Source organism: Bemisia tabaci, chromosome 6 (assembly GCF_918797505.1).
Source record: "Bemisia tabaci chromosome 6, PGI_BMITA_v3".
NCBI lineage: Eukaryota > Metazoa > Arthropoda > Insecta > Hemiptera > Aleyrodidae > Bemisia > Bemisia tabaci.
In genome coordinates this window covers 12,692,515-12,718,520 of record NC_092798.1, presented here as the reverse complement: position 1 = coordinate 12,718,520, position 26,006 = coordinate 12,692,515, and the positions used below count along the sequence as shown (strand labels likewise).

The 26,006-nt window shown below is 39.6% G+C and overlaps 2 protein-coding genes across 5 annotated transcripts in view; one reads left to right on the top strand and one right to left on the bottom strand.

Annotated features, from left to right (window-relative positions):
* The window catches only part of Pde8 (phosphodiesterase 8), a 347,707-nt gene that overhangs the window by 97,459 nt on the left and 224,242 nt on the right, over positions 1–26,006 (top strand). The gene's annotated exons all lie outside the window — the stretch shown is intronic.
* On the bottom strand, positions 19,676–22,998 carry LOC109042423 (uncharacterized). Its single transcript, XM_019059156.2, has 2 exons — positions 22,284–22,998; positions 19,676–21,161 (listed from the first exon to the last, which is right to left on the bottom strand). Exons 1-2 carry the CDS (start codon positions 22,492–22,494, stop codon positions 20,896–20,898), a joined length of 477 nt encoding a protein of 158 aa, XP_018914701.2. The 5' UTR covers positions 22,495–22,998; the 3' UTR covers positions 19,676–20,895.

Below are 26,006 nucleotides of genomic sequence, written 5' to 3'. Positions count from 1 at the left end.
ATAGATAGTCCATTATTTTCTCCCTTAGTCTATTGGAACCACCCATTTCAACCAATAGGATTGCTTTATACTCCTTATGTCTTCTTTGTCTATTGCTTTGTCTATCAATTTCAATAATCGGCCCGCTGGTGGTATCTGTCAAGGGGGTAGCACGTTAACCGCTCTGCGATTTCGACGAGTTGCGGCGGCGTGGCGGCGAGCGTCGTTTTCCCTCTCGAGTCGGTGACATAACACCATCCAAATGGAAACTGTTGTACCTCTTACTCGAACCCAGAGAGCGGCTCGAACCTCCCTCGCGGAAGGCATGACTCCTCTGCAGTCTTGGTCGGGAGCCGTCCGAGGTGTAGCCGGATTCGGAACCCGCGGAGCTCCTAGCGCGTGATAGGCTGCTGTCAGAGCGAGCTGGGCTGCCAGCGCGTGATGAGGTGTCAGAGCGTGATGATTTGGACCAAGATTTGGTCAGCTTGAGTGAGCCCAACCTGTTTCCCCATGATTTTTTCCTGCTCACTGTTTTCGCTAGTGCTGGTGCTGGTCCTGCTTCTGGTCCTACTCCTGGTTCCCGCGCTACCAAGTGTTGAGACGCTGCCGAAGCTTTGTCTGGAGCCGTCGTAGCCCCGGAACCGACTTCCAACTTCGTCCACTCGTCCTGCGAACATAGGAGTACTGCTCCGTTAAGATGCCAATAACCATAGAGAAAATGCAGAAGGTGGTGGCAAGGCAGTCATCTTGAAGATTTTCTGTGACGAAGAAAAGTATGGAGTACCCAGAGACAAGAGACCCTCCACTAGTATCTTGGCCATGGTGGAAGAATTTACTTTCGGGAATTCTACTGTTGACTTACCTACATGGTTGATGTTTAACAACATGTTGGCAGTTTCGTCTCGCAAACAAGCCGAAAATGGCCGAAGTTTAGGAAACTTGTTTGGCTCATGACGTCATCCAAAGCTCATCATCGACCATGTAGGTAAGTCAACAGCCGAAACTAGGGTGATAACTGTTGCTCCCTAATAATTGTCCATAAGGAATTGTTGAAACCCCGAAAGTAAAAGCTTCCACCTGTCGCTATAGGAGGCCAGTGGAGGGTCTCTTGTCTCTGGGAGTACCTTTATAGAGGTGTCGTCAGCTAAGTTGACGGTTGTTTACTTTCGGTCTGCAAGCGCCAACGACGAATTTGAGCCTCTGGACAAAGCGGCGTTTGCTACTGTCCACATTGAAAACATCAGTCTCGTGATCGTATCGTAAAAAAACTGTTTATCAGTTATGATTTGCGACTTTTTTGTGGTTGCGATTTCTGTGTGGCTAAAAATTAAAGTGTTACAGGGTTTGAAAGTATTAAAAAACTTAGCTAAAATTGTGTTTTTTTGCTTCTGAGAGAGTCTGATGTTTTCATGTGGATAGTAGTGACGCGAAAACGCCTGCAAACCGAAAGTAAACAACCGTCAACTTAGCTGACGACACCTCTAGACGGAATATGGCCATTTCTATGCCGATTTTTCTTTGGTCGCGTGAAAATAGGCTGACAGGATGTTCTTACGGCCGTAAATAAACGAACAAGATGGCTGTTATCAGCAAGCAAGTTTGGGGTTATGCACATCTTACATCCTCCTGTGATTAAGGCGAAAGGCGATTTAACAGTGTTTTCGTGTGTTATTCGCAAACATGCTAGTTGAAATTGGTACAGCCGTATAATTGGAAATTTTGTAAAATTTTAGCTTCTTATCGATGTCACGGTGATCCGCTATCGTGTTTGTTTATTTACGGCCGTGAGAGCATCGTGAAGCCTAAAAACTCGTTGACCAATCAAAAAGCGGTACAGTTTTCGTGTAATAAAAAGATACGAATGGCCATACTCTGTCTATAAAGGTGTCCTAGAAAAGTACACGGACTGGCCGCTGTTCAAAAAAAAGTACATTTCATGCATTTCATGATGGAACCTGTATAAAGAACTACCTACATCACCACTCAAACTAACATTGAAAGTCATATAATTGAACATTAGTTACCATGACTCTCCAATTTCTGTTTTTTTGACGCACAGAACGTAATTTGACATAGTGGAAAACAAAGGGTATGTGAAAGCAGCCCGAAACGGAAACGATAAACGAAAACACAGGAAAAAGCGGAAACAAGGCTAAAAGCCGGAACAAGGCTATTGTGTATTTTTAGCCTTGTTTCCGCTTTTTCCTGTAATTTGACATACTTACACCTTCAAAACAGGACGAATTGAGATAAGAGTTATTATATGAAATATATATTTTTAATTTACGAATTAGGTTCAGTTAAAGTGAAACATTGATAGAAAAACATATGTATTGAAACATAAAAAGCCATAGTTACGAGTTTTTAGAGCCAAAATAAGTGGGAACCTCACAGACTTTCTCGCTCCTTTTTTTTCAAAGAGGTCTCTGTTTTCCCGCGATCCTAATGACCAGTCAGGAGGGCGGCTTCATTTTTAGCCGTGACGTAGAAAAGTACATTTCTCCGCTTGCCACCACCTTCTGTACTTTCTCTACGACCAAAGCAGAAAGAGCTAAGCAAAGCAAAAAGAAAGGCTGTCTTTTATGGAAATGGCGCAAAAACCACGATGAAGCATTGGATTAGTCTGAAACACTCCTAACTTCACAATTTGCGCAATAAATATGAGTTTTTTAAGCTTCCCGCTTCAAAAATGATACTACCACACGGGTGAATATTTCGTAAGAGGAATCGTTCTATCCAACCTTTCCGCACAGAGACAAGAGACCCTCCACTAGTATCTAGGCCATTGTGGAAGCTTTTACTTTCGGGACTTCAGCAGTCCACTGTTGACTTACTTACATGGTTGATGTTCAACAACGTGTTGGCAGTTTCGTTTTGCAAACAAGCCGAAAATGGCCGACGTTTCGGAAACTTGTTGGGCTCATGACGTCATCCGATGCTCATCATCGACCATGCAGGTAAGTCAACAGCCGAAACTAGGGTGATGAACTGATGACTGTTGTTCCCTAGTGATTGTCCATAAGGAATGGGCCTGTTGCAAACTTTTGCTACAGCAAAACTAAGAGTTGTTTCCTGCAGATAATACTTCAAAAATCACGATAAGCGCATCGGCAAAGTCTGAAATGCACTCATAACTTCACAATCTGCGTAAGAAATTTGCGGTTTTTTGAGCTTCCCGCTTCGAAAACGATACTACGGTACAGGTGAACATTTTGTTAGAGGAGTCGTTCCATTGGCGACAATACTCATCATGGCCGACACCAGTCCGCCAAAACACGTGTGATGGGACGAGATAACACCTGAACAGGATTAAACCATATAACAATCGGCGAGTTTACGTTCATATTTTCCTCGCCCGCCTTAATTGACCTTGAACTCTCCTCGAATCACGCGAGGAACTGCGCAAGCGTCGGTCATGATGAATATTGCCGACGATGGAACGACTCCTCTAACAAAATGTTCACCTGTGCAGTAGTATCGTTTTTGAAGCGGGAAGCTCAAAATAACGCAAATTTCTTACGCAGATTGTGAATTTATGAGTGCATTTCAGACTTTGCCGATGCGCTCATCGTGATTTTTGAGGCATTATCTATAGGAAACAACTCTTCATTCTGCTCTAGCAAAAGTTTGCAACAGGCCCATTGTTGAAACCCCGAAAGTAAAAGCTTCCACCTTTCGCTTGGAGGCCAGTGGAGGGTCTCTTGTCTCTATTTCCGCACTAGGATGCTATGTAATATTCAACATGGCCGACACTAACCTGCCAACCTGCCGAAACACAAGTGACGAGGCGGCATTTTATCAACCGGCGTGTTTATTTTACATTTTCCTTGTTTCGCTCAAGACCATGGTGCTTCCTTACGTTTTGTGCGCCGAAGCACCAGTCATGTTAAATTGTATGTGCACTAGCATTCTAATGCACAAGAGTTAGATGGTACGACTCCTCTTACGTGATGTTCACCTGTGCTGTAGTATCGTTTTTGAAGCAAAAGCTTTAAAAAACGCTTATTCCTCTTGCAGATTGTGAAGTTAGACATGTATTTTAGACTTCCCTGATGCGTTCATCGTGACTTTTGAGACAGATGCTGTAATAGTCCAGGCAAACAAGGAAAAGAGCCTGCAAAAATCCCGGGTAGCAATGTTTTCATCGTTTCTTATGTAATTTTTGACGCTGAATCCGAATTTCAACTTTGCGCCATTAAATTCGGACCGGAAAGTTGCCAAATTTGGCAAAAATGGCCTAAAATTGGACTTTTTTCCGGATTATGGCCTGTAACTTGCCAAAAATTGATCTGACGATAAAATTAGTTATTTTCAGAAATAAAGCTCGTTAAATTTCCTATAAAAAAGTTCCTACACACTTTTTTGCTCAAGGCAAAATCAAGCGCGCTGGCGGGCTCCGAACTTTGTAAAATGTGCGAAAACTGCGCATACTGTAATGTGTTGGGTTATCCTTATTATTTACATCAATTCATTTCACTCAGTGTACTTCACTTAATTTGTCCAGAAATTACTCGTCGGACGATTAAAGCAGGAGAAATCGGGCAAAAATCGCGAAAAACACAGTTTTTGCTCATTTTTCAAAGTTCGAAGCCCGCCAGCCCGCTTGATTTTGCATTGAGCAAAAAAGTGTATAGGAACTCTTTTACAGGAAATTTAACGAGCTTTATTTCTGAAAATAACTAATTTTATCGTCAGATCAATTTTTAGCAAGTTACAGGTCATAATCCAGAAAAAAGGCCGATTTTAGGCCATTTTTGCCAAATTTGGCAACTTTCCGGTCCGAATTTAATGGTGCAAAGTTGAAATCCGGATTCAGCGTCAAAAATTACGTAGGATTCACTGAGAACATAACTACCCGGGATTTTTGCAAAAACCGCAAAAAAACGCAATTTTCGTTCATTTTTCAAAGTTCGGTGCCCGCCAGCGCGCTTCATTTTGCCTTGAGCAAAAAAGTGTATAGAAACTTTTTTATGGGAAATTTAACGAACTTTTTTTTAAAACAACCAAATTGTCGTTAGATCAATTTTGGACGAGTCACAGGCCATAACCCGCAAATAACCAAATTTTCGCTCATTTTTCAAAGTTTGGAGCCCGCCAGCGCGCTTGATTTTGCCTTCAGCAAAAAAGTGTTTAGAAACTTTTTTATAGGAAATTTAACGAGCTTTATTTCTGAAAATAACTAATTTTATCGTCAGATCAATTTTTGGCAAGTTACAGGCCATAATCCGGAAAAAAGTCCGATTTTAGGCCATTTTTGCCAAATTTGGCAACTTTCCGGTCCGAATTTAATGGCGCAAAGTTGAAATTCGGATTCAGCGTCAAAAATTACATAGGAATCGATGAAAACATTGCTACCCGGGATTTTTGCAGGCTATAGCCCTTTTCATGGCTTATTTGCCTGGACTATAAGGCCTTGTCTCCACGGGACGTTTTCATGGGATTTGTCCCAAGTTCGAATCGCAGGAATGAAACTTCTGGGATTTTTCCCAGTTACCGTCTCCACGGGACGGGGCTCATACGGCCCTGCGACTAGTTTGCGCGGGAAGATAAATTAGATGAAGTCGAGTATTTCGCCGGGATTAAAATAATAATTGCACTCAACTGACAATTAGACACAGTATTTCAACTAAACAAACATGAACAATGGAGTAATCAACAAAATATCGCACAATTCGTTTACACTTCTTCTTCTTCTCTCAGTTGGTCCTAGGAGTAAAAGGACCATACTTGGTACTGGGAAAAATATTGATCAACTCAATATTTTTCCCAACTTCGTAAGTGGGATTTTTCCCTGGGACAAACCTCGTGAAAAGACCCGTGGAGACAAGGCCTAATTTGCAACTCTTCTTTTTGTTTTAGCTGAAGTTTGCAACAGGCCCATTTTACTCAAGATTTTGTGCGTCGACTTCCTCAACGGTTCGTTCCATCGTGGGGCAGTGCACACAGAATAACGAATCGTTTTACAGTTGCGCGGTTTTTTTTTAAATGCGCCGTGTGAACACCTCCATAAAATTACTTTTCCGCGCGACGTTCGGCAATACCACCGACTGAAACACACGTGGCATTTGTCTGATTGAAAAAAGCAACCGAACAGATGGGACGTTAAACAAAAAAAAAAAAAGTGAAACAAATGAGGAGGCTCTTATTCGAGTAGCGAATAGAACCTTTGCCACGGGATTTCGAACGAATAATCTGGAAAAGCACAGACAAGGAAACGCCGGTACGAAAGTTCGAAATACGTGCGAATTTTCCGTAAAAAGGCACAGATATAGAGATTTCCGGGATGAACTTTAAAAAAATGGCCCCGACAGTATTATATTTCTTTGCATAATGCACTGTATCATGTTTCCGTAAAATCTTATTTTCAATTCTTTGTATACTTCGAATCAATTCATCCAGCATTCACGCAGTCAATTTTTCAGATTTGAAGTATCGAGCAATTTACGTGTGATGATGAACAAGAATTATATTTTCACGTGAAAAAACGATCTATCCTCAGAATTTAGGATGCGTGTAACTTTTTTATGATAAGATTCGATTACACACTCTGTGCAAGCTGTGTTACTAGCCGTAAATGATACATTGAGAAACCTATTACCGGTTCATTTTAGGAATAAGGCGATTCACTGTTAAGTCCAGTGGCGTGGCGTGATTTGCGATATGTCGATTGTTATGCCATTTAAACCTATGGAAAAGGATCGATAAACAGGGTGTTCGCAGCGAACACCTAAATAATCGATTCCTTACCTTAGGTTTAAATGTCATATCAATCGATACATCGCAATTCACGCCACGACACTAGTTAAGTCCTGGGGAAAACTCTCGTCTTTATATAATGATGGTGAATGAACAGATTTAACTAGAATCGCTCTACATACCTGCACATTCAATGCCGTCTAATTTCTTCTCTTATTTAATTTTTAACATTAATGTCTACAAAATATCACCTTGAAGCAATCTGTGAATTTCCCTCGACCGAGAAAGAAGTATCCCTGAAATACCCACCGTTTTGAGCAAAGTAGCAATTACTGCAGATTAGCTTACTGCTAAATACGGCATTTGCAGTATAGTTTGAAGAATAGAAAAATAATTTGTTCTAAAAAGTAAAATCAAAACCTGCAAAAATTACGGAATTACATCACTATAATTTTGCAATGATTCTCTCCAAATGAAATCACTGAATCAGGCACACCGAAACAGAAATGAAGTTGATTCAACTGCTGATGTAGAAAAGTGTGCGAGAACTTAGAAAATGCTAAATTACCCACTCCATCAGTTACTATGGGAACGCCAGGATGTAAAACTAACTGCTACGGCGGATAATTTAGCATTTCGTAAGTTCTCGCACACATTTTTTTACATCCACAACTTAAAATCAACTTCACTTCTTTTTCGGTGCACTTTTATGCTCGAGTCTTTCAAATTTTCAGGGACTATGACCGAGTGAGATCTGTTCCTGTGGATTCACTTGTCAGTTCCGTGAAAATTTCCCGCCAACACCGGGACACGGACCCGAACTACTGATCTCAAGTCAGGCACACTGATCAGCAGGCCAACCTGGCCGGTACACCGTACGATCAATCCGTCCAACTTATTTCTCAAAATTTCGTTAACATTCTCACCTGAGGAACTGCAATCTGATTCTGAACTGATGCTTTGTTCTCATCGTTCATGACTCTAGTCATTACCGGAATTCCGGCATGAACCTCGATCAGGAAAATCTGCAAAAAAGGTAACAATAAAAATAATGGAAAGAATAACTAAATTTTATCGTCACGGATTCGTGAACTCGAAGAACTTTTGTAAATATGCAATTTTTACCAATGGGTCAGTTGCGCTGATCACAGAATCGTGTTTTGATTCTTAGTTCTCGCAGACTAGATAAAAATAATAAGGTCTGTTCAAATCCCAACTTTCTACGCTCAATATCAACCGAGATATCGCCCTTTGAAAAATTCGGTTTATGACGTCATCCACCGCGGTAGTCACCCCCTTGGTTTCCTCCACCTTGCTTTCATTAGTAAGAGGACACACATTTACACTGGTTGGTGGCTACCCGACGGGAAACTTGGATTAAATCAAACCACCGCGTTGGATTACGTCATGAACCGAATTTTTCAAAGCGCGATATCTCGGATAATAATATCGGCCGTATTTTCGCAAAATTTGTTCTCATTGTAAGCAAAATTGGTACTTCATCCTTTTTTATTACAAAATTAATTTTCACCTCATATTATAAGCATTATAAATTCAAGATCAGATATACTATTGAAGATCAGAACCTTCTGTGATGCATTGACAAGAATTCCAGTTTTAACTTGGATTTTGCATCTGAGGGGTAACGTATCCCCAAAATCTAAGTAATAAATGTTTAGGATTCATCCTGTGTGTCTCATTTTAAGGCCACTTTACTGCAAGAATTCTTGACAGATTTTCGATTATTAAAAGTTTGACATATCGCAAAAACTAATAAGAGTAATGTTCACAATCAGAGAGGAGCAAATTACGTCGATTCTTGGATTTCTCACATTTATTTCTGAACTGATAATAAAAGTTGCAGTTTTCTTTTCAAATTAAAACTCCCCACGCAGACAAGTATACTCTCAAACGGATGGGTAATCACCATGCCTATCCTGAATTCCAGGGAAATGAGTTACCACATGCGCTCAAAGTCGGTGCAAAAATAAACACAGCCGAATGAGCATGAAACTGCATGAACAATGAACTTGTTGAAGGTTTCATCCTTCCGGTCATGAATGATATTTTTTTTTTGTGTTTCGTGAAGATAAAAAATCTGCAAACAGATACCAAACTTTAACCGACTGTCATCAACCTCATAAAGGTTTCGTGTATCTCACAGGAGACAGTTCGGCCCGATATGAGGGTAGGGCGCTGCCAGTTAAGTCATAAATGATGTACTATCGTTTAAGCATACCTCACATCAAGGTATAGTCCAGTCTTGTGGGGTCTAAATCACTGCCGAGGACAATTTTTTATTGAACAGAAATAATGTTTTCGATTACTCCCTAACAATCGATTTAACTACCCTTGTGAACACCCATTTATTGATGTCTCCATTAACATGATCAAAAATGTTGGAAATACCTACATCAATAATTTTGAAATCGCTCGCCTGAAGATTGCTGACCAGTCTGTGTCACATAATGCCATTAGGTTGTTTAAGAATATTCCCTCAGAAACAATAAGGTTATTGAAAAATGGAAAAGTCCAGAGCTTTTGAAAATGACCATAAAACCTTTATCCTTCAAATTATTTTTTAAATGATTTTTTATCATATACATTTTGTGGAGGCTTATTGACAAGTAGTTAGTTAGTTAGTATATTTTAAGACATTCAGCGTCACAGGCTATCAACGTCTTTACAGAGAATTTTGAAAATGGAAGTATATACGAAAATTTAGATTTTTAAATTAAGAGAGGTGAAGAGTTTCAGAATTTTGGTAGTAATATTGGGTTCATCGCATGTAAGTGGGTTTGTATTTCTGTTGACTGTAGGGGAGTAGATCTGTGATTGGAGATATCTGAGGGAAGAGCAGTCCATAAGTACGTGTTTGATGGTCAGAGGTGATAAGTTACAGAAGTGACAGATGGTTTGATTTTCTTTGGGAGATGATATGATTGTGTGTGAAGAAGGTGTGACTTATCCTGAGACGCGCAATTTGGACTTCACCTGATCTTGTTCTGTGTGTTTAGCCGCAATATGCGTCATTTATATGCATACATGAATGAAAGTAAATAAATGAGTCGTCGAAGTCTAAAACCTTGTTTAAAAGATTAAATTTTTAACCACCCCGAACGGATTGTTTTGGAATTTGTCAGGTATTCGTATATTTGATGCACTCAAATTATACAACATGTATTTATTTTCTTTTAAATTTCTAAAAAATGAGAAAGCTGCTTACATTTGAAGGCACCATTTCGAAGAAAAAAGTTATCTAACGATGAAAGCCGCACTCATCGTGGATTTCTTGAAACTGTCTCTTTCTTAAATATGCTCAAATGGTTTTCATTGTGATCAAGGGAAGTTCAAGGAGAAACTTAACATGTCATCATAGAAATATATTTTTGAAGAATCGCCGGTAAAATTTAACAGAATCACTTTGAAATCGGACCCTTGTAAGGGATTGAAATGATTTGCCTCTTCAAAAAATTAAAAACACAAAATGAAGGATCCTACAGGTTTGGACCATTTAAAGGTAAAATAGTACATTCTTTAAGTTTGTTCAAATCACAAAACTTTCATTTTGTATTTTTGCTGCGCTCCTCTTATGATCTATTTCCGTAGTTAACTACTGAATTTCAGCCGAGAGGTTTTATGATTGCGTTCTCTAAATGATACAAGTTTAGGAATCTTCTTAAATTTGCATTAATCACATGTAAACCATATGGTGGGTCTCTTAAGGAAATGAGTTACCAAAAGAATGACTATGAGTGAGGCATTGAGTTTTCCCGACAAATTTTTTTGATTTTAAAATTTAGCTCGGACGCAATTTAAGTAGACTACTCCCACTACAGTATTAATTACGAAATTAGAATGTGCGGATGTTTAATAAGTTATAAAAAATTGTGAAGATTTTTAAAATTAAGGTTTCACTTCCAAGAGTTACTGCAGCCCCTACGAGGTAAACTTCTTCTTCTATGATTCGTTTCTTAACCTCCACTTTTCTGCATGTTTAGTTTAGCTTGGTTCTATTATATTTGAAAGTAAATAAATCGAAGCAAATGGCTTATTGGAATAAAATTTAGATACTAGTGATTTTTCTTCAAAATTAGGTAAAAAATAGGTACAAAAATAATTACATTTTTCAAAGTGAACATTGCAGCAAAAAAATTGACCTCAATCACACACTATGGGGCTCAGTAACGTCGTTTCAAACTTTTTATGTGCTACCAGCTTCGATGAGAATGTTTTTTTGTGGGTTTAAAAAACTAGGTTCAATGGAACATCAATGAGATTTGTAAGTAGGGCCTCAAATGGGTTTCATTTTACTGGCGAGAACGCGTAGAATACTTGAGAAAATTTGAGTTTAATGATTTTTCCGAACTTAGATATACTTAAATTCTGAGGAATCGATCATCCACAGACGTGTTCTACTACACTTGAAATTACCGTATAAACAAAGCATATAAGATCGCCGAGTCTTTTACTATCAACGCAGATATAATTCATGATAGGATTTTATGAGTTTTGAGAGGTGTTGTCAGCTACTTCTATTTTAGTGCCGCGCTTTAATAGAAAATACAATTTGGAAGCGTATGAAAAATTTATCAAAATGGCTTAATTTTCGCTTTTGACAAAATAGTTGGGGATGCCATAATATTTGTTTTTTTTTAAAAAAAAACTTACCGTGAGTGAAATCATTCTCTGAAATATTTCAATGTGCCTGGATTTTTGTTTTTCAAGCTTGTACATTTTACGATGAGAGCAAAACTTCTGTAAAAATATCAAAAATTTTAAGTTAGAATTCGCTTACCGTTGCAACGAGAAGGCTCAGACTTCCCATGGTGTACGTTCAGGTCTGTTTGCATCGGACACAACTCAAGAAACGATTCAAGAAGAAAAATCCAGGTTCAACGCACACATTTTATACCGAAAAAAATCAACCCGCATATGTGACGCATGCGTAAAAAGATCGAATCAACCAGGATTTCCAGATCTCTTTCCACGAAAAAGAAGCTCAATGCAAGTACAACGGGAGGGGCGGGGCGTCCGCTACCAGGCGGCAACAATGGCACTCCGCGTGTGTATATTTCGATCCACATTTTTAGCTTTTTAAACTTGATCACGCGTCAAAAGCATGGATGGATTTAAATTTTTTGCAGAGAGAATAACAGCCAGCGCCGTTGCTCTCTGCTTGGATGGAAAATTAATCGTTCGTCGCCATCTACATCTGGCCGGGGTTGACTTTATCTTATACGAAGCCAAGATTATTCACACAGTAGTAAACGCTGAAAGGATGGCTTTTCCTCGAGAGGGAGCAAGAACACCTGCCAAGTAATATTTTCACTGTGAGAAAAAATGAGATTTTACGCAAACGGCTTTTCCCCCCTTTTTTTCTTTTGACTGTTTTGGTACGGGTTTTTTGGCCGTCTAACTTTTTATGTCTAACCATATGAAATCAATTTTTTTCCATATCTTTACATTATTAAAGGGTTTGTTGCATTTTTCGAGTTCAAGGAACAGGTTGAATTTATTGTGGACTCGTTTTTTGATGGCTAAATCTTATCGACAGCGCATATTTAGTTTACCTGCCAAAACGGTCAAAGGGCAGCAAATTTTTTGGTCGAAAATTCAGGTTTAGTGGAACTATTAATGTATTTATCTCTTTACAATAATGATGTCTTGGCCGTAGTATTCTTTTTTTGTGGAAAGCCCAAAAATACTTAAATTGTGAAGTTAGAAGTAAATTTAAGACTTTCCCGTTGTCCTCGCCGTAATATTGTATTAACTTTTCATCTCAAACAACTCCTCTCTTCGCTCCAGCAAATATTCGCAGAAAATCCCTTTTTCATTCCTACGTTGTTTCTGAATGTATATCTACTTTTTTCGCACTAATTACGTCATAGTATATGAGTGGGTGTCAGACATCTGATCAGACCAGCATTGAAAAAATAAGATATTAATTAGAATTTGATATTATAATATTCCGAATATAGATGAAAGTAGTGCATCTATGTAGGTGTAGGTGCGCTTCGTGCTGACGTGGTTGCAGTATGTCTGTAATTGTTTTGCGACGCTTTGAATTCTATTTCAAAATTCTCAGTCATTTCAGAAGCTGAGAGTAGAGTATACTCATTTTCGACCAAATGGGGAGGGATTTAAAGCATGTGTATACAAGGCTAAAACATTAAAAAACACTAAAAGGCAGGACGTTTCAATCTATTACTAGCTCATTTTCAATTGCAAAAACACGAAATAATGAGAAATTGAGTGGCGAAACCTGAGCCCAGTCGTTATCACGTAACCACTCAACGGCTCTGGTAAGGCTCGGAACTATTTTAGTGCCTTTTAGTGTTTTTTTTTTTTTTTTAAAAAATATTTTAGCCTCGTTTACACATGTTTTAAATCCCTCCCTATATTTGCTCGTATATTCGGGCTTTGTTTTTTTGTCCTTTCTCAATCTCAAACGTATGGCTTGTTTTACCTGGCATTGTTGGTGGTATTTAAGGGAACAAATATAACTGAAATCTACCTATCAACTTTTCAGAATCAACCATTGTGACACGAAGCCTAAAATCAAGAGCCTCAATACATATTCTCTCTTCGGAATTTCTCATGGAGAACGAAAGACTCAGCAGAACATTTTCAAAGTCAACGCTTATGAGCTTATATACCTCTTATGAGCACATAACAATTATCAGTGTTTCTATTTTCACCGTGCTGAGTGCATACACATAATGTCGCAACTAAAAATTTCCTTCAAAAATGAAATATGCAACCCGCCGACACCCGTGTTCGAATAGTTGCTCAGACTTGGGTTACACATTGGCGAACGTACCCCATAATGATAGAGGACTGAATTGGGTTATGTTTCTGGCTTGTGGCTCATCATCGCATATTTCATCCTTTCCCATCGGACGGATGGTCGTAACTTTATTCCGAGGTTGCAAAATTGACTCAAATAATTCGCTTTTCAACACGAATATGACCGAGCAACAGTATGTAAAAAATTCTACTGCTTTTTCATTCACCTATTTGGAAAAAAAATAGTGAAATTCTTAATCAGGAGCGGACAAAAGTTTGCTGTGAATACCCAATTACCAAGAGTATGCTACAACGTTGAAGTTTATTCGTCTGGGAAATGAGGCTTTTTTTTTTTCAAAATCATGGAAAAAAAGAGGTTGGGTTTCTGTCTCAACTTGGTATTGATTGTGGTAGCACCCCAATAAAATAGGTAACTAACCCAAATGTTGCAATGCTACACAACCAAAATCAATTGAAAAAGTCCATATCATCCATCAAATTGAGGTAGTACCACAATTTAAGGGGATGGCCCCTAACGGGGTTTTCCCATGGTGTTCGCATTTTTTTTCGAGGTGGCTCGATGGAGGTTTGACCAACGGTAGAAGGAGGTACAGAAAGAGGTCGAACATAAAACCTTGTGCTGAGACTGGAAATTTTTATGTTTTTTCGTCATATTATAAAGAAGGTGCTACTTCAACTTAGCTCTATATCCTCCCACAGGAAAAAAGTTAGGCCTGGAAGAATGCAAGATAGCTAATCTAATTCTTCTATTCCTAATACTTAAATAAATAAAAAAATAACAAAAAACCAATGAAATTAGTTTAAAACATCCACGTGTTTAATTACAGAATATGTAAGCCTTCAAAGTTTTCACATCATCCCCGAAATCTTCCATTGACTCGGGCTGCACTTTCAACCGTTCCTCTCTCGCAGTGTCAGAGAGAAAACTCTACACTGGAAAAAAAAGCTCGGTGTATTTACTAAGAAAAAGGTAAAATTACCAAGAATTCAGGGTTCTATTTGATGCCAATTTTTTCTTGGTAAAATTATCGAACTTTCTCGGTAATTCTACTGGACCTTGGTAAAAACGCAAATATTTTTTATCGACTGTGGTAGAATTACCGAGATAAAATGGAAAAGTTACCCGGCATTGATTACCAATAACAGTAAAAATACCGGTTTTTAGGTAAGCTTACCAGTCTGTCTTGGTAAAATTACCAATAATCGGTAAAAAAAAGTGAGATGGGAAAGGTACCAACGGACCGTAGTAAAAACGCCGAGAATTTTTTTTCAGTGTAGAGGAATCCGCTTCTGGATTGTCGGCACCATTTTCCTCTTGAAGTCATCACGAAGATGATGAAGATGGGATCTTGAGATAACCGCGCAGAACGACGAGCAATTCAAGCGACTATAAATTGCCTCGTAAATGCGTGCTTTGCCTAGCCTAGTTGCTCCGACAATTCCTTTCCTTGCCCCAACTCCAGTGACGTGGCGTGAATGATCGATTATCGATATATCGCTATTTGAAGCTATGGTAAAGAATCGATTACTAAGGTGTTCGCTGCAAACACCCTAATAATCGATCTTTTTTCATAGGTTTGAGTGGTATATCGATCGATATATCGCAAAGCACGCCACGCCACTGCCCAACTCGCAAGATCCAGCGAAATGAGCTTATGCAAGAATAGGATGCATTCATGCAAAATAAATCGACTTACGTCAGGACTCTAGAAGCTTATGAGACTCTTAAATTTGAAAGTTGAAAAGGACTTAAAAAAGTTGTGAAAAGATGTGAGTCAGGAAACGCTTCATGCTCTATTTCAAGTAAAATTATGTGAAATTAACGTTTGAAGAAAGGCTTTTCAAATCGCCAACATCATAATTTTTGCAAAATCGTCTCTTAGCCTCTCGATACGCCAGAGATTTAAGCCTTAAGGTGATTCGGTGGACGTCATATTTTGTGTCAGAACGACACGCGATACATCGCATTGATTGGTCCCATTTTGTCAGCTACTCGTCGATTTTCTCGAATTTTGAGATCGCAATTCTGTTGTTAGGAGGCTAAGGAATTCACTCACCCATTTTGACAAACAAATTCAGTGAGGTAAAGGTGTGATTTTTCCTCTAAAAAAACCACGCACTTAATGCGTTAATTTTGTTTGTCAATATTAATAAGTGAATTCTTTAGTCTCCGGGCAACAAAATTGCGATCTCAAAATTCGAGAAAAATGACGAGTAGCTGACGAAATGGAACCAATCGATGCGATTTATCGCATGTCGTTTTGACAGAAAATATGGCGTCCATCGAATCACCTTAAGTATATTTTGCATTAGAATTAGCTCCGACCTAAGAAAGTTACTTTAGAGAAGGGATATCAACTGTGAAACTACCAGACCACGTATCTCGTTTGCGGTGTTTATACATATCCGCTCCCATTTTATTCCTGTGAAGGGGAACACAGCAATATAATTCCTCGAAGTCTTCACAGATTTTTCTTCTTTCTGAGTTAAAAAATTACGGAAGTTTTCAAGAATTGACGATGGGTAGTTTTCCATCCAAAAAATAAGTCTGCGCCGTCTTAAACCGAGATACGTGATCTGGTAGTTTCATCGTCGATATACGTATAGTTAATTCCTTATTTAATTGCAGATATTCTTATATATATTTTTTCTTCGTGTGTTTTATAAACAAAATATGTTGGTAAAATTGAAACTTACTCGTGAGAGAATTACACGAAAAAGTGGAATTGAAGAAGTAGAAACATTGTGGATGATACTTTCTGCACGTGTCTTAAAGGCGCACGTTAATATTTGTATTTATTACTTGATCAAAAATTCTGTACTAATATTTCCTTTGTTTCTTTTTTGCAGGTGAGTGAATCGACCCTTGTCAAATAACTTGTAACCTCAGTGAAGTGAGTAATCAATTCGAATTTAGATGTATTTTGTGATTTATGAGCATATTTCGTTATTTGTAATTCGTGCATTTTTGAAAAGCAGAAAGTGACCTCAGTTGACAGGAATTTTCCCGGATTTTTTTGAACGATATTATGTCGCGAAAATAAAAATGCATGTTTCGTATTTCGAGCTTTCGTCGAAACGCGTTTCGGCGAGGACATCATGATGGCGCACAGTGGATTGAGTCAATCAGAGAGGTTGGACATGATTTTTAAATAAAACTGCAAATTTTGACGTTTAATTAGTCACATTTTAAATTCAAAGGGGCGCTTCCAGAGGAAAATTTTGCAATTAAACCCATGGACCACTTTCAAAACCTCAAAATTTTGTATAACCGGAGTTATGAGCTTTTAAAGTTTCCAAATTTTGTCCGACCTTCCCCATCAACTCGACCCATTGTGTGGCGTCCGAAAATGTACGTACCGCTCCTGCGATTCTGAGGTCACATTGGTATCTTCAACCGCAATTTATGGTCCATGCACGGAAAATCTGTGCACGGCTGCCCGTACCATAAATCGAATCAGCGGTACCGGTCTTGCGCTTCGTAGAGTTTAGCTAAGTATACGACCAAATAGTTCGGCCGAAACGTTATTGCCACCAGCGGGATTCGAACCCGGAATCCGAGGATGTGCTTATTTATATTCAGTTGATTTCTCCAATTCATATATTTATCATGTCCAGCCCTCCCTACCAATACTCTCTTTCTTTTTTGGGCTTTTAATTTGAGTAATTTGTCTCCTTTCGGGTGGAAGCACTTCAGTCCCTGTTCAAATCTATGAACTTTAAATGACATTTCCCTTTGCCAAAAAAAAACCCAAAATACCACCCGTTTTAAAAAGTAAAGGCAAAGTTCAAAAATAATTATAGTTTATCCATTACTTCTTCGCTTATTCGGCTGCGCATTAATAGGACAGAATGAACTATGCACATTCTGACACGAACCTTGAGATCCACAGGAGTACATGCATGCCTGGGCTCATATCACGATGGAACAGTGGCGTGGCGTGCTTTGCGATACATCGATTGATATGCCACTCAAACCTATAGAAAAAGATCGATTATCAGGGTGTTCGCAGCGAACACCTTAGTAATCGATTCTTTACCGTAGCTTCAAATGGCGAGATATCGATAATCGATCATTCACGCCACGCCACTGCGATGGATATAGTTCCTTTTTTATTTAAAGACGCCCACATATTCAATCGTATCACTGGAGAGTCGCAATTTCGTGAAAGCATACTCGTATTGTATTCTTCTCCGGTTTTATTTTGCACTCAGAAGCCGTTTTAAAAATTGATGGATTCAAAAAAGCTTCATGCATAGCTTTTCCCTTGCACGTTTCTGAATTTTTTTTTATAATTGTTTTGCTGTTTTTTATTCAGTGGGTGCTTTAATGTGCTCTCGCCAGGTGGAGGCCAGAAAAATCGACGTGGCTGTTGCAAAGTGCTATATTAGGAATTTTCCAGTTGTTAAAAAAGTGAGCCTCACCGCGTTGTACACGTGGATTTATTCGAAAATTCTGGAAACAATACTTGAGACTCAGACTCATTATGAACGCATGCAACTTCACGGGATCAGTTACACTGACACCTGTCTCATTCGCAGACTACAATATACATTGTAAGTGTCTATTTTTGCAGTAAGAGAGAGAGAAAAAGAAGAAAAAAATCCTGCAGTTTTCACCACGGACATGAACATAATAGGTGGGGTCAGTTGCGCTAGTCACATCATCGTATTTTGATGGTTTAAGTCCATAGATCAGCAGGAACGATCTCCTTAAAGATGTGAACACCACATCAAATTTTAACAAACACATGGCTTTTCGAAAAACACGGAATAAGATGTCATCCACCACGCTGCAATGATAACGAAGAGAGCAGTAAGTGCACACTGGGATGAACCTCGAGACACATGATAGCATGTGCTAACGATCAGTGGCGTGGCGTGAATTGCGATATATCGATTGTTATGCCATTTAAACCTATGGTAAAGAATCGATTGTTAAGGTGTTCGCTGCGAACACCCTGTTTATCGAACCTTTTCCATAGTTTTAAATGACATAACGATCGATATATCGCAATCCACGCCACGCCACCGCTAACCATGGTTCATACAGAAATGCATTTACTGCTCTCTTGGCTATCACGGCAGTGCACGGTAGTCTATACTTACAGTGGTTTCTCCTATCTTGAATTTATCTATTAGTGATATATTTGCATTGCTTTTTGAAGATGAAACCAAGGTGGAAGGAGTCGTGATAGACACTGTCACGATGGATGACGTCATATGCCGTGTGTGTCACGGATATTTGCGTCGATGTCGGACATAGAGTTTTGGTGTTTGAACAGATATTATTATTTTTCGATGATCTAAAATCTTGAATTATTAAAACACATTTATATGACTAGCTTAACTGACGCATTCAGTAAAAATCGTGGTCGGATTTACCTACTTGCCGCCCATGGGCCGCCTGCATTTTGCCGCCCTCTTCTCATTTATTTTGAAATATCAATAAAAACCATCAAGTGAACGTGCCAGAGGGAGAAGGGTGCATAAAACGCGTTCACTCGTGTTGGACACATTTTTTGCGTAAGCCCTGTCAACACTACTAGCAAAAGTTCACGGAACTTCGCGCTCCGTTCAGTTCCGTAAACCTATCTCTGTGTGGACAAGGCCATTCATTTGTAAGAAATGAACTAAAAAATTAAGAAAGAACGAACATAAATGTGGTTTAATAATTTTAACTTCCGCCACCGTGCCGCGCTGACCACACTGTGTTTGGCGCAATGCGTGAAGTATTCATGTAGTCTTGTAGGCGCTAATATAAGTTACATGCCAACCGCCGCGCCGAGGGCTTCTCCTTTTCATCTCAAGTCCTCGTCATCATTTCTCTCTGCGCCGCGTCGCTCCAAGCCAAATTACGTGTTTGGTTTCTCTCTTAACTCAACTAATTAAAGGTGCGCAGTCTTTTGTATCACCGAAATACGACAAAATTAGAAATTAATGAACTCTCAGGAAATGAGAGATTTTGTCACCTTCTCTTGTTTGTAATTTTATTCTGAATCCGATTTTTTTGTACCTGCATTGAAAAAAATTGCAAAATTTGCCGCCCCCTAATTTTGGGGCCATGGGCCGCGGCCCATGTGGCCACCCCCTTAATCCGGCCCTGGTAAAAATGTGACTTTAAGTCCTTTCCTGACTGTGTCAGTTAAGAGTGTGGACCTATTGGTAATTTTGGTGGTTAGGTCATGTAGCTCTTCTTAGGGCCCAAAAAAGCAGCCAATTTATTGAACTTAAATATCCAGAATGATTTATTATTACAATGGTTACGACCCGGCATTTGTAAAGCACGTATTTGGAATGTTTTTCGCATAAATGTAGTAATTTTTCCGGAAGAATCGTTCATAAACATTCTTGGCCAACTTAGTTTGGAATATTGGAATCTGATGATTGGCAGCGGCATTTTTCTAATGTTTCTCGTGTTAGAAGGGTGGCCACTCTTTTTTGCCTCAAGAGCTCCATAAAGCAAATTTTCGTTCGTCATCCGTTGACGAAATCCGTAAACAGTTGTCCTGCACATTTAACGAAGTTGGTATTTTCATCTACCAATCAGAACCCGGTGGCCTATTTAAAGGACAGTTGATGGGTTTCACTCTCTTAACCAGAATCGTCAACAGTTTCGATAACGTGGTCTGGAGCACTTTTACGAAAATTAAATTAAATTTAATGGACCACTAGACAAGGTACGAATTTAAGCAATCTGATACATGTTTCCTAACCAGAATTGTGCATAAAATACGATTCACACATTGAAAATGACTAAAACCAACTCTTAACGAAGATATTAATGTTTTTATTACAAATTGGTTACGAGAAATTTGAACTGCCCGCTCACAAGAAACTCAAAGCTCTACGTGAGTCAAATCGCGTACTACAACGGTTTCAGCAAGCTTCTCAATCGAACAATGTTCGTTTCCTACCATGTGTTGTTCGAACTATAAGCAATTTGCAATCGCTGAGCCAAAGCGTCGAGATCAAGGTTGCTAGATTTTTATATCGCAGAGATTGTCATGATAACGTTTAGCGCGCGATGTGAATCACGCAGAGCATTGAGTTTTCATGAGCGGGTGGTTTGAATTTACGCATTAAGAATCATTAAATATCTTCGTAAAAGGTGGATTTTGGTAATTTTCGTTGTGGGCATCGTGTTCTACGTGAAATTTTGGTTAAGACACATGTATCATAATCCTGAAATTCGCACCTTGTCCAGTGGTCCATTACGGGAGATTTGGCGGGAAAGGCTAGGCCACGCCCATTTAATCACACACAGAGAACGAAAGTTTGTTTTGATGATGTACAAACGTAAACTGTTTACGGATTTCGTCAAAAGTTGACAGAACGATTTGCTTACATGTCCCACCTCTCCCCACACGGATACTCCAGTTCAGTTCTGCGCTTCATCAGCGTTTATAATCATAATGGAGGGGGTTTCCGGAAGTTGGCGATAGGGCTTGGGGAGGTGAGCGGGACCCAGTATGCCACCACCGTCCGTTCGGTGCGGCCGGTGTCTGCGGTATGTTGACGGTCAGTTGCTGCTGCGATCTGGATCGCGAGTTGGTGTTGTACCCACTGGAACGCCGCTGCGTCTGTTGTTGCATCTGCTGCATCTGCGGGTATGTGTGAATGTCCGTCCATCCGGGATCCGTCGAGAACTGAGGGACCTGTTGTATGTCCTGCACCTGGCGTCAGAAGAAATCAATCAAGTCAATGACAGGGAGATAAATCTATGGTCCTATAAACCAATTAGTGGTTCGTATGGAACACCGCTAATGGTCGTACAAAGTTGACGTAAGGATCGCAACTCATTATCCCACGAGGTGAAGAATGGGGAATCAAGAGAAATGGCAAGAGCATGGTCCGATCGGTCAGCAATCGGTGATGTGCTGATTTCCTCAAATCCATCTTGAATTAGACGTATTTCTATCAAACGGAACTAAGCGCCATTGGAGAGGAGGGGAGTGGGGGGCTTGGATTGGCGGGTGTTGCGGAAAGCGATGCTCGTTCCGTCCTATACTCGCAATGCTTTTCCATGGCACTTAGTTCCGTTTGGCAGAACGCGCTATCCAGGATTCTAAAATCCTCTAAAGGAACTCAATTTGGCGGCGCTTAGTTCCTTTTAACAGAAACAAGTCCAATTTTGTTATCAACCCAACGAAAAATGTATTTTGCATTTTCTTTGAATATAGGCTGGAAAGCTTTCGTAAGGCTGTTCGAGACCCCCCTCCCCCCGAGAGCTTTACGTAATTAATGGCCAGCCTTTATTTTGTATATCTCATGCTCCGAATCTTCTGCGACACGAGAATCCCCAAGTGGAAAGTTGGCAGTTTCGGAAACGCCTTCAATTGTGTCGTGATACCTCACGCATTCCGGAGAGTGCGAATAGTTGTATCATTGCGCCTTAGCAATGCGATGGAAGATTAACATCAATAATTGTGTCATCCCGCCGGCCTTTTTGGTTTTCCTTCACCGCTAACCTAACTCGAGGTATTAAATTTTTTAATTTATGAAATATTTCATTGAAATTTCCAATCTTTCATTACGTTTCATGCCACCATGTAACAGACACAATGTTGTTCTCCCAGTGATCAACTAGATATAACTTTCCTATCACTCTACCGTTTGATTAGTGTAAAAATCTCTAAAAAATCTTCAAATATATCGAATTGTAGTGATGTTTTGCCGTGTTCTTATGGGGATTTTTATAGCCATCGAGCGATTTTTTGTATGTGTGAGTGCATTCTCATAAGATCCCGCAAGATCGCTTATAGTAATAGTGTGTATTTTACACGGATTTTTCGTACCTGCGTTCCGCGGTTCCTGGAGCTCGAGTTGCGAGGGGTCTGCGCGCCTCTGGCCGGCTCCTGGTTCGCCCTCTGGTTGTTTCCGGAGCCGCGCTGGCTCGGCGACACCATGCTCGATTCTAGTTGTCGGCGAGTTTCTTCTATCTCGCGGCGCATCTGCTCCCGCCTCTCTCGCTCCCGGCGGCTTCCTCCGCCACTCCTCGTCATGCATCTTAAAAGGGCTCCGGGAGCCCTCGTCGTCAGGTGCTGGGGGTCGGATTCCTCGGGGGAAACCAAGGGGTCGGCCCCCCAGTCCACCTGAAAATGGGAGACACGGAAAATAATGGAATGTTGATATAGCATTAATAATGTCTAAAAAAAAAATGTGCGACAAGTATAAGTCGACGTCGTAAGTCCGCAATCACATATCTCGTTTGCTGTGTCTGAAAATCTCCGCCTCTATGTCATTTTTTTAACCCTTTGTTGCATGAATCAGTCACCGATTTCAGAGGGAAAATCTACATTTTCACAGTGTTTTTGGCCTAGAGGAACAGACCCAGTTCCAGTTTATAATTGTTTTTGAAAACTTTAGAGATTAGACCTCTAATCCTCTCCAAAAAGCAATGTATTGCTTTAAAGGAGAACAAATTAACATCATTCCTTGAAGTTTTTGCAGAATTTTCTTCGCACAGAGAAGAAAAATCACGGCAGTTTTAAAGAAGTGCCGTTGAGTAGTTTTCCGTTCAAAAAATAAGGTATGTCAGGAAGTATGCGACGTCGCAAACCGAGCTATGTGATCACCAACTTATACCGTCGTTATACAATCTTATTTTAAAATTCATCCTCTGAGTTTTTAACAAAAATATTCGAGCATTTTTAATTTTTATTTTATTTCCGGTATCTTGGCTAACGGGTTGCATATTGAATAACCGAAGGCGCTTCCGCTCCGCTCCGTTTAACGAAGACTACATAGAGTTTATTGCAGCGCCTTGATGCGTGTTCCACGGATGTGCGGGTTGTGTATTCCGAAATTAGAGGCGCTCCGAGGTTTCCCAGCTGCTTAAGAACTTAAGTCCACCTCTACATCCCTATGCAAAGTTAGGAAGCAGATACATTAGCTAGGTTGCTGTGTTTCCAGTTTTGGAGTCCCCAGGCGAAGTTGCAACTCCGCACTCCGCTAATGTATTTGTTCCATATCCTTGCATGGAGAGTTTGACGAGATAGCAGGATATCATGGGATATACTCTCCATTTCGACTCAAAGTTTGAAAGCTTTTTTGGGGTTTCGGAGTTGGTTTGGGAGAAAACCAATGGCACCATCGTGGGTTTTTTTTTTTTTTTTTGAAATTATACAGAAGAATCAGTATTTAAACCGCATATTCTTGACACATGCAAGAGCTCCAATGACCTGAACCAACTTCTGCACTCCAATATTTAATCCCTGAACGGATAGGTTTTTTCTTAAATTTCCCAAGTAAGTTGGACTTGAACGGGTTTATTTACTCTAATCATCATAACATTGAACAGGGGGATAGCTTTCTACTCAGATCTCTTCTTTTTGCCTTCTTTTGTGCGATCTATCCATCGAAATCACAGATGGCTTTTGACGAACACTTTTTGAGAAATGCTAAATTTCCACCTGTTTCAACACGAGGATATGACGATTTTCTGCTAGTTTTGCCTCTTCATCGTCTCCATACGCTCCAAAAGCTTTTGCACCCGATCCCGACCACAGACACTGCAATAGAATGATAAAAATGTATTCAGATACTATGTAGAATGAGTTTTTGTAATGAGTTTGACTGTTTTCAGTGCATTTTGCAACAGATAACCAATATTTCTCGATTATCTATAAAAGTACGTATCTGCAGGGGGAAACTTATGGCTCGTAAGTTTTTTCTAAAATGAGCAGTAAGCAGTAGTTCCTTGTTCGCAAAATAATGACCATTTCTGCAGTGTATCTAGAGGAAGAGAGCTTTTTACGTCTCAGTTCCTTCATCAACTACAAATAGCACAAACATCATTGTCGGTGTAAGAGCATACAGGATACTTTTTCGAGTATTTTGAGAAGATTCAAACTCTTCTTACAGTTGAATTCAAATGTATAATAGCGGATTTTATGTGAGAGAGGTTAAATTGTTCGATTTTCACTTGATGTTCTGCAGATTGCGGATTCTCAATGTGAAGGGTGAAGGCGTACGTTTCATGTATCGAAAATAATTATTTGAAAAATAGTGATTTTAATCACGACTACAATGGAGAATTAATTTCTCGATTTGCACCTTATTTTATGCATAAATTGTCTTTTAATCAGGCTTTCGGACTTTTTTATTCATCGGAAATACGATTGTATTGTTGATGTATTTTTAAACAGGAGCGGGAGGTGGGTCTTTTGTTTTTATTCTACTTCTTACATATATTGATTTTTACATTACACCCAGATTTATCGATTCCTCGAAAAATAATTTCCAAAAAATGGAGCCCCTCCTTTTCCCCCTCCAGCGTTAAAATTCATGCGAAATTGCGTGCTATTGCCGCAGAGAAGGCGAAAAGAAATACACGAAAAAAAACCTTCAGAATGAATCTGAACGAGCCGTTGGAGCTATGACGCAAATTCCAGGATTGAGTTCGCAGAAAAAAGGCCGCGATGGGGGCAATGTTCATCAAATGAAACGCAATGAACATCGCCATATTTTTTCCCTTATTTTTTCGCCTTTTTGGTGTAGTTCCAGGTTTTGAGGTTGCATGCCGCCCACTCGCAAATTGGCATCGGAAGTATCATCGGAAACCTTTGAATGCCAACAGTTTCGAATTTCCTTTTCATCGATGTAACCGGTGACAACGAACGTCATCAATTGACTACTACACCGAAAAAGTTCTGGTTTTGATTCGTTAGATGTGTGCGGTTCTTTTATTTAAAGTTTCTATGGTTAAAAACTAAGTGTGTGGTGGCTTTTTATGAATGCATGTGGACCCACTCACTGAAGATAATGTAGTTCCAGGTAAAATGAACACCATTTTCTATCCCGCTTACACTCCACGCGATTTGAATCTTCCACTTTGTCAAATTTACGTTGATCATCTTTGATTATCTCACAAATTTCGTTAATTTTTCTAGTCTCGCCTCTGATTGGTCAAAATTTTCAACAAAAATCGACATCAGTTATCATTCACCAACTCAACTGTATCATACCCGATCGTAAAAATGCGCCTATATTTCGTGTCGAAAATGTTGCTTGCGATGGCCGCCATTTATCGTGGCCGGGAAAGAAGAGTTAAAAACTGCCTCATCACAAGTGCGTCATCATTTGAAGGTGCCCCTGCCTTTTTCCCCCATCTTTTTTTTCCTCTTACAACGTAATGGTCGGTAAAGCGCCATGTTTAGACGCAAAATCTCTGTCCAATCAGTGTATGAAATGCTCATCAAGGTGTATCCTAGCAGTGATTGTATACCTCCCGAGAAAAACCACAACATGCTGCTAAAATCTAACCTTAAAATTAGTTACTATTTTTATTTGTCGACCGATTTGTTAAATTCCACCTCTGAAGCGATAGCTGCATATTTCTAAAATAAGTGAAATGAAAAACGAACTCTAAAGGCTCAATATTAAAGGCTAAAAATTGAGTTTGGTTTTTTTATTAAGGGATCCATTGTCAGTGATGGGGGAGGTGTCAGATAAAATGTCATGTAAAATGAATGCAATGTACCGGAAGCGATTATTTGCAATTGTTCGAGTCAGCGTAT

Coding starts and splice junctions, on each gene's coding strand:
- LOC109042423 (XM_019059156.2), bottom strand. CDS start 22,494: ATGCATGACGAGGAGTGGCGGAGGAAGCCGCCGGGAGCGAGAGAGGCG. Junction 21,162..22,283: donor CCAGGAACCGCGGAACGCAG/GTACGAAAAATC, acceptor TTCTGACGCCAG/GTGCAGGACATACAACAGGT.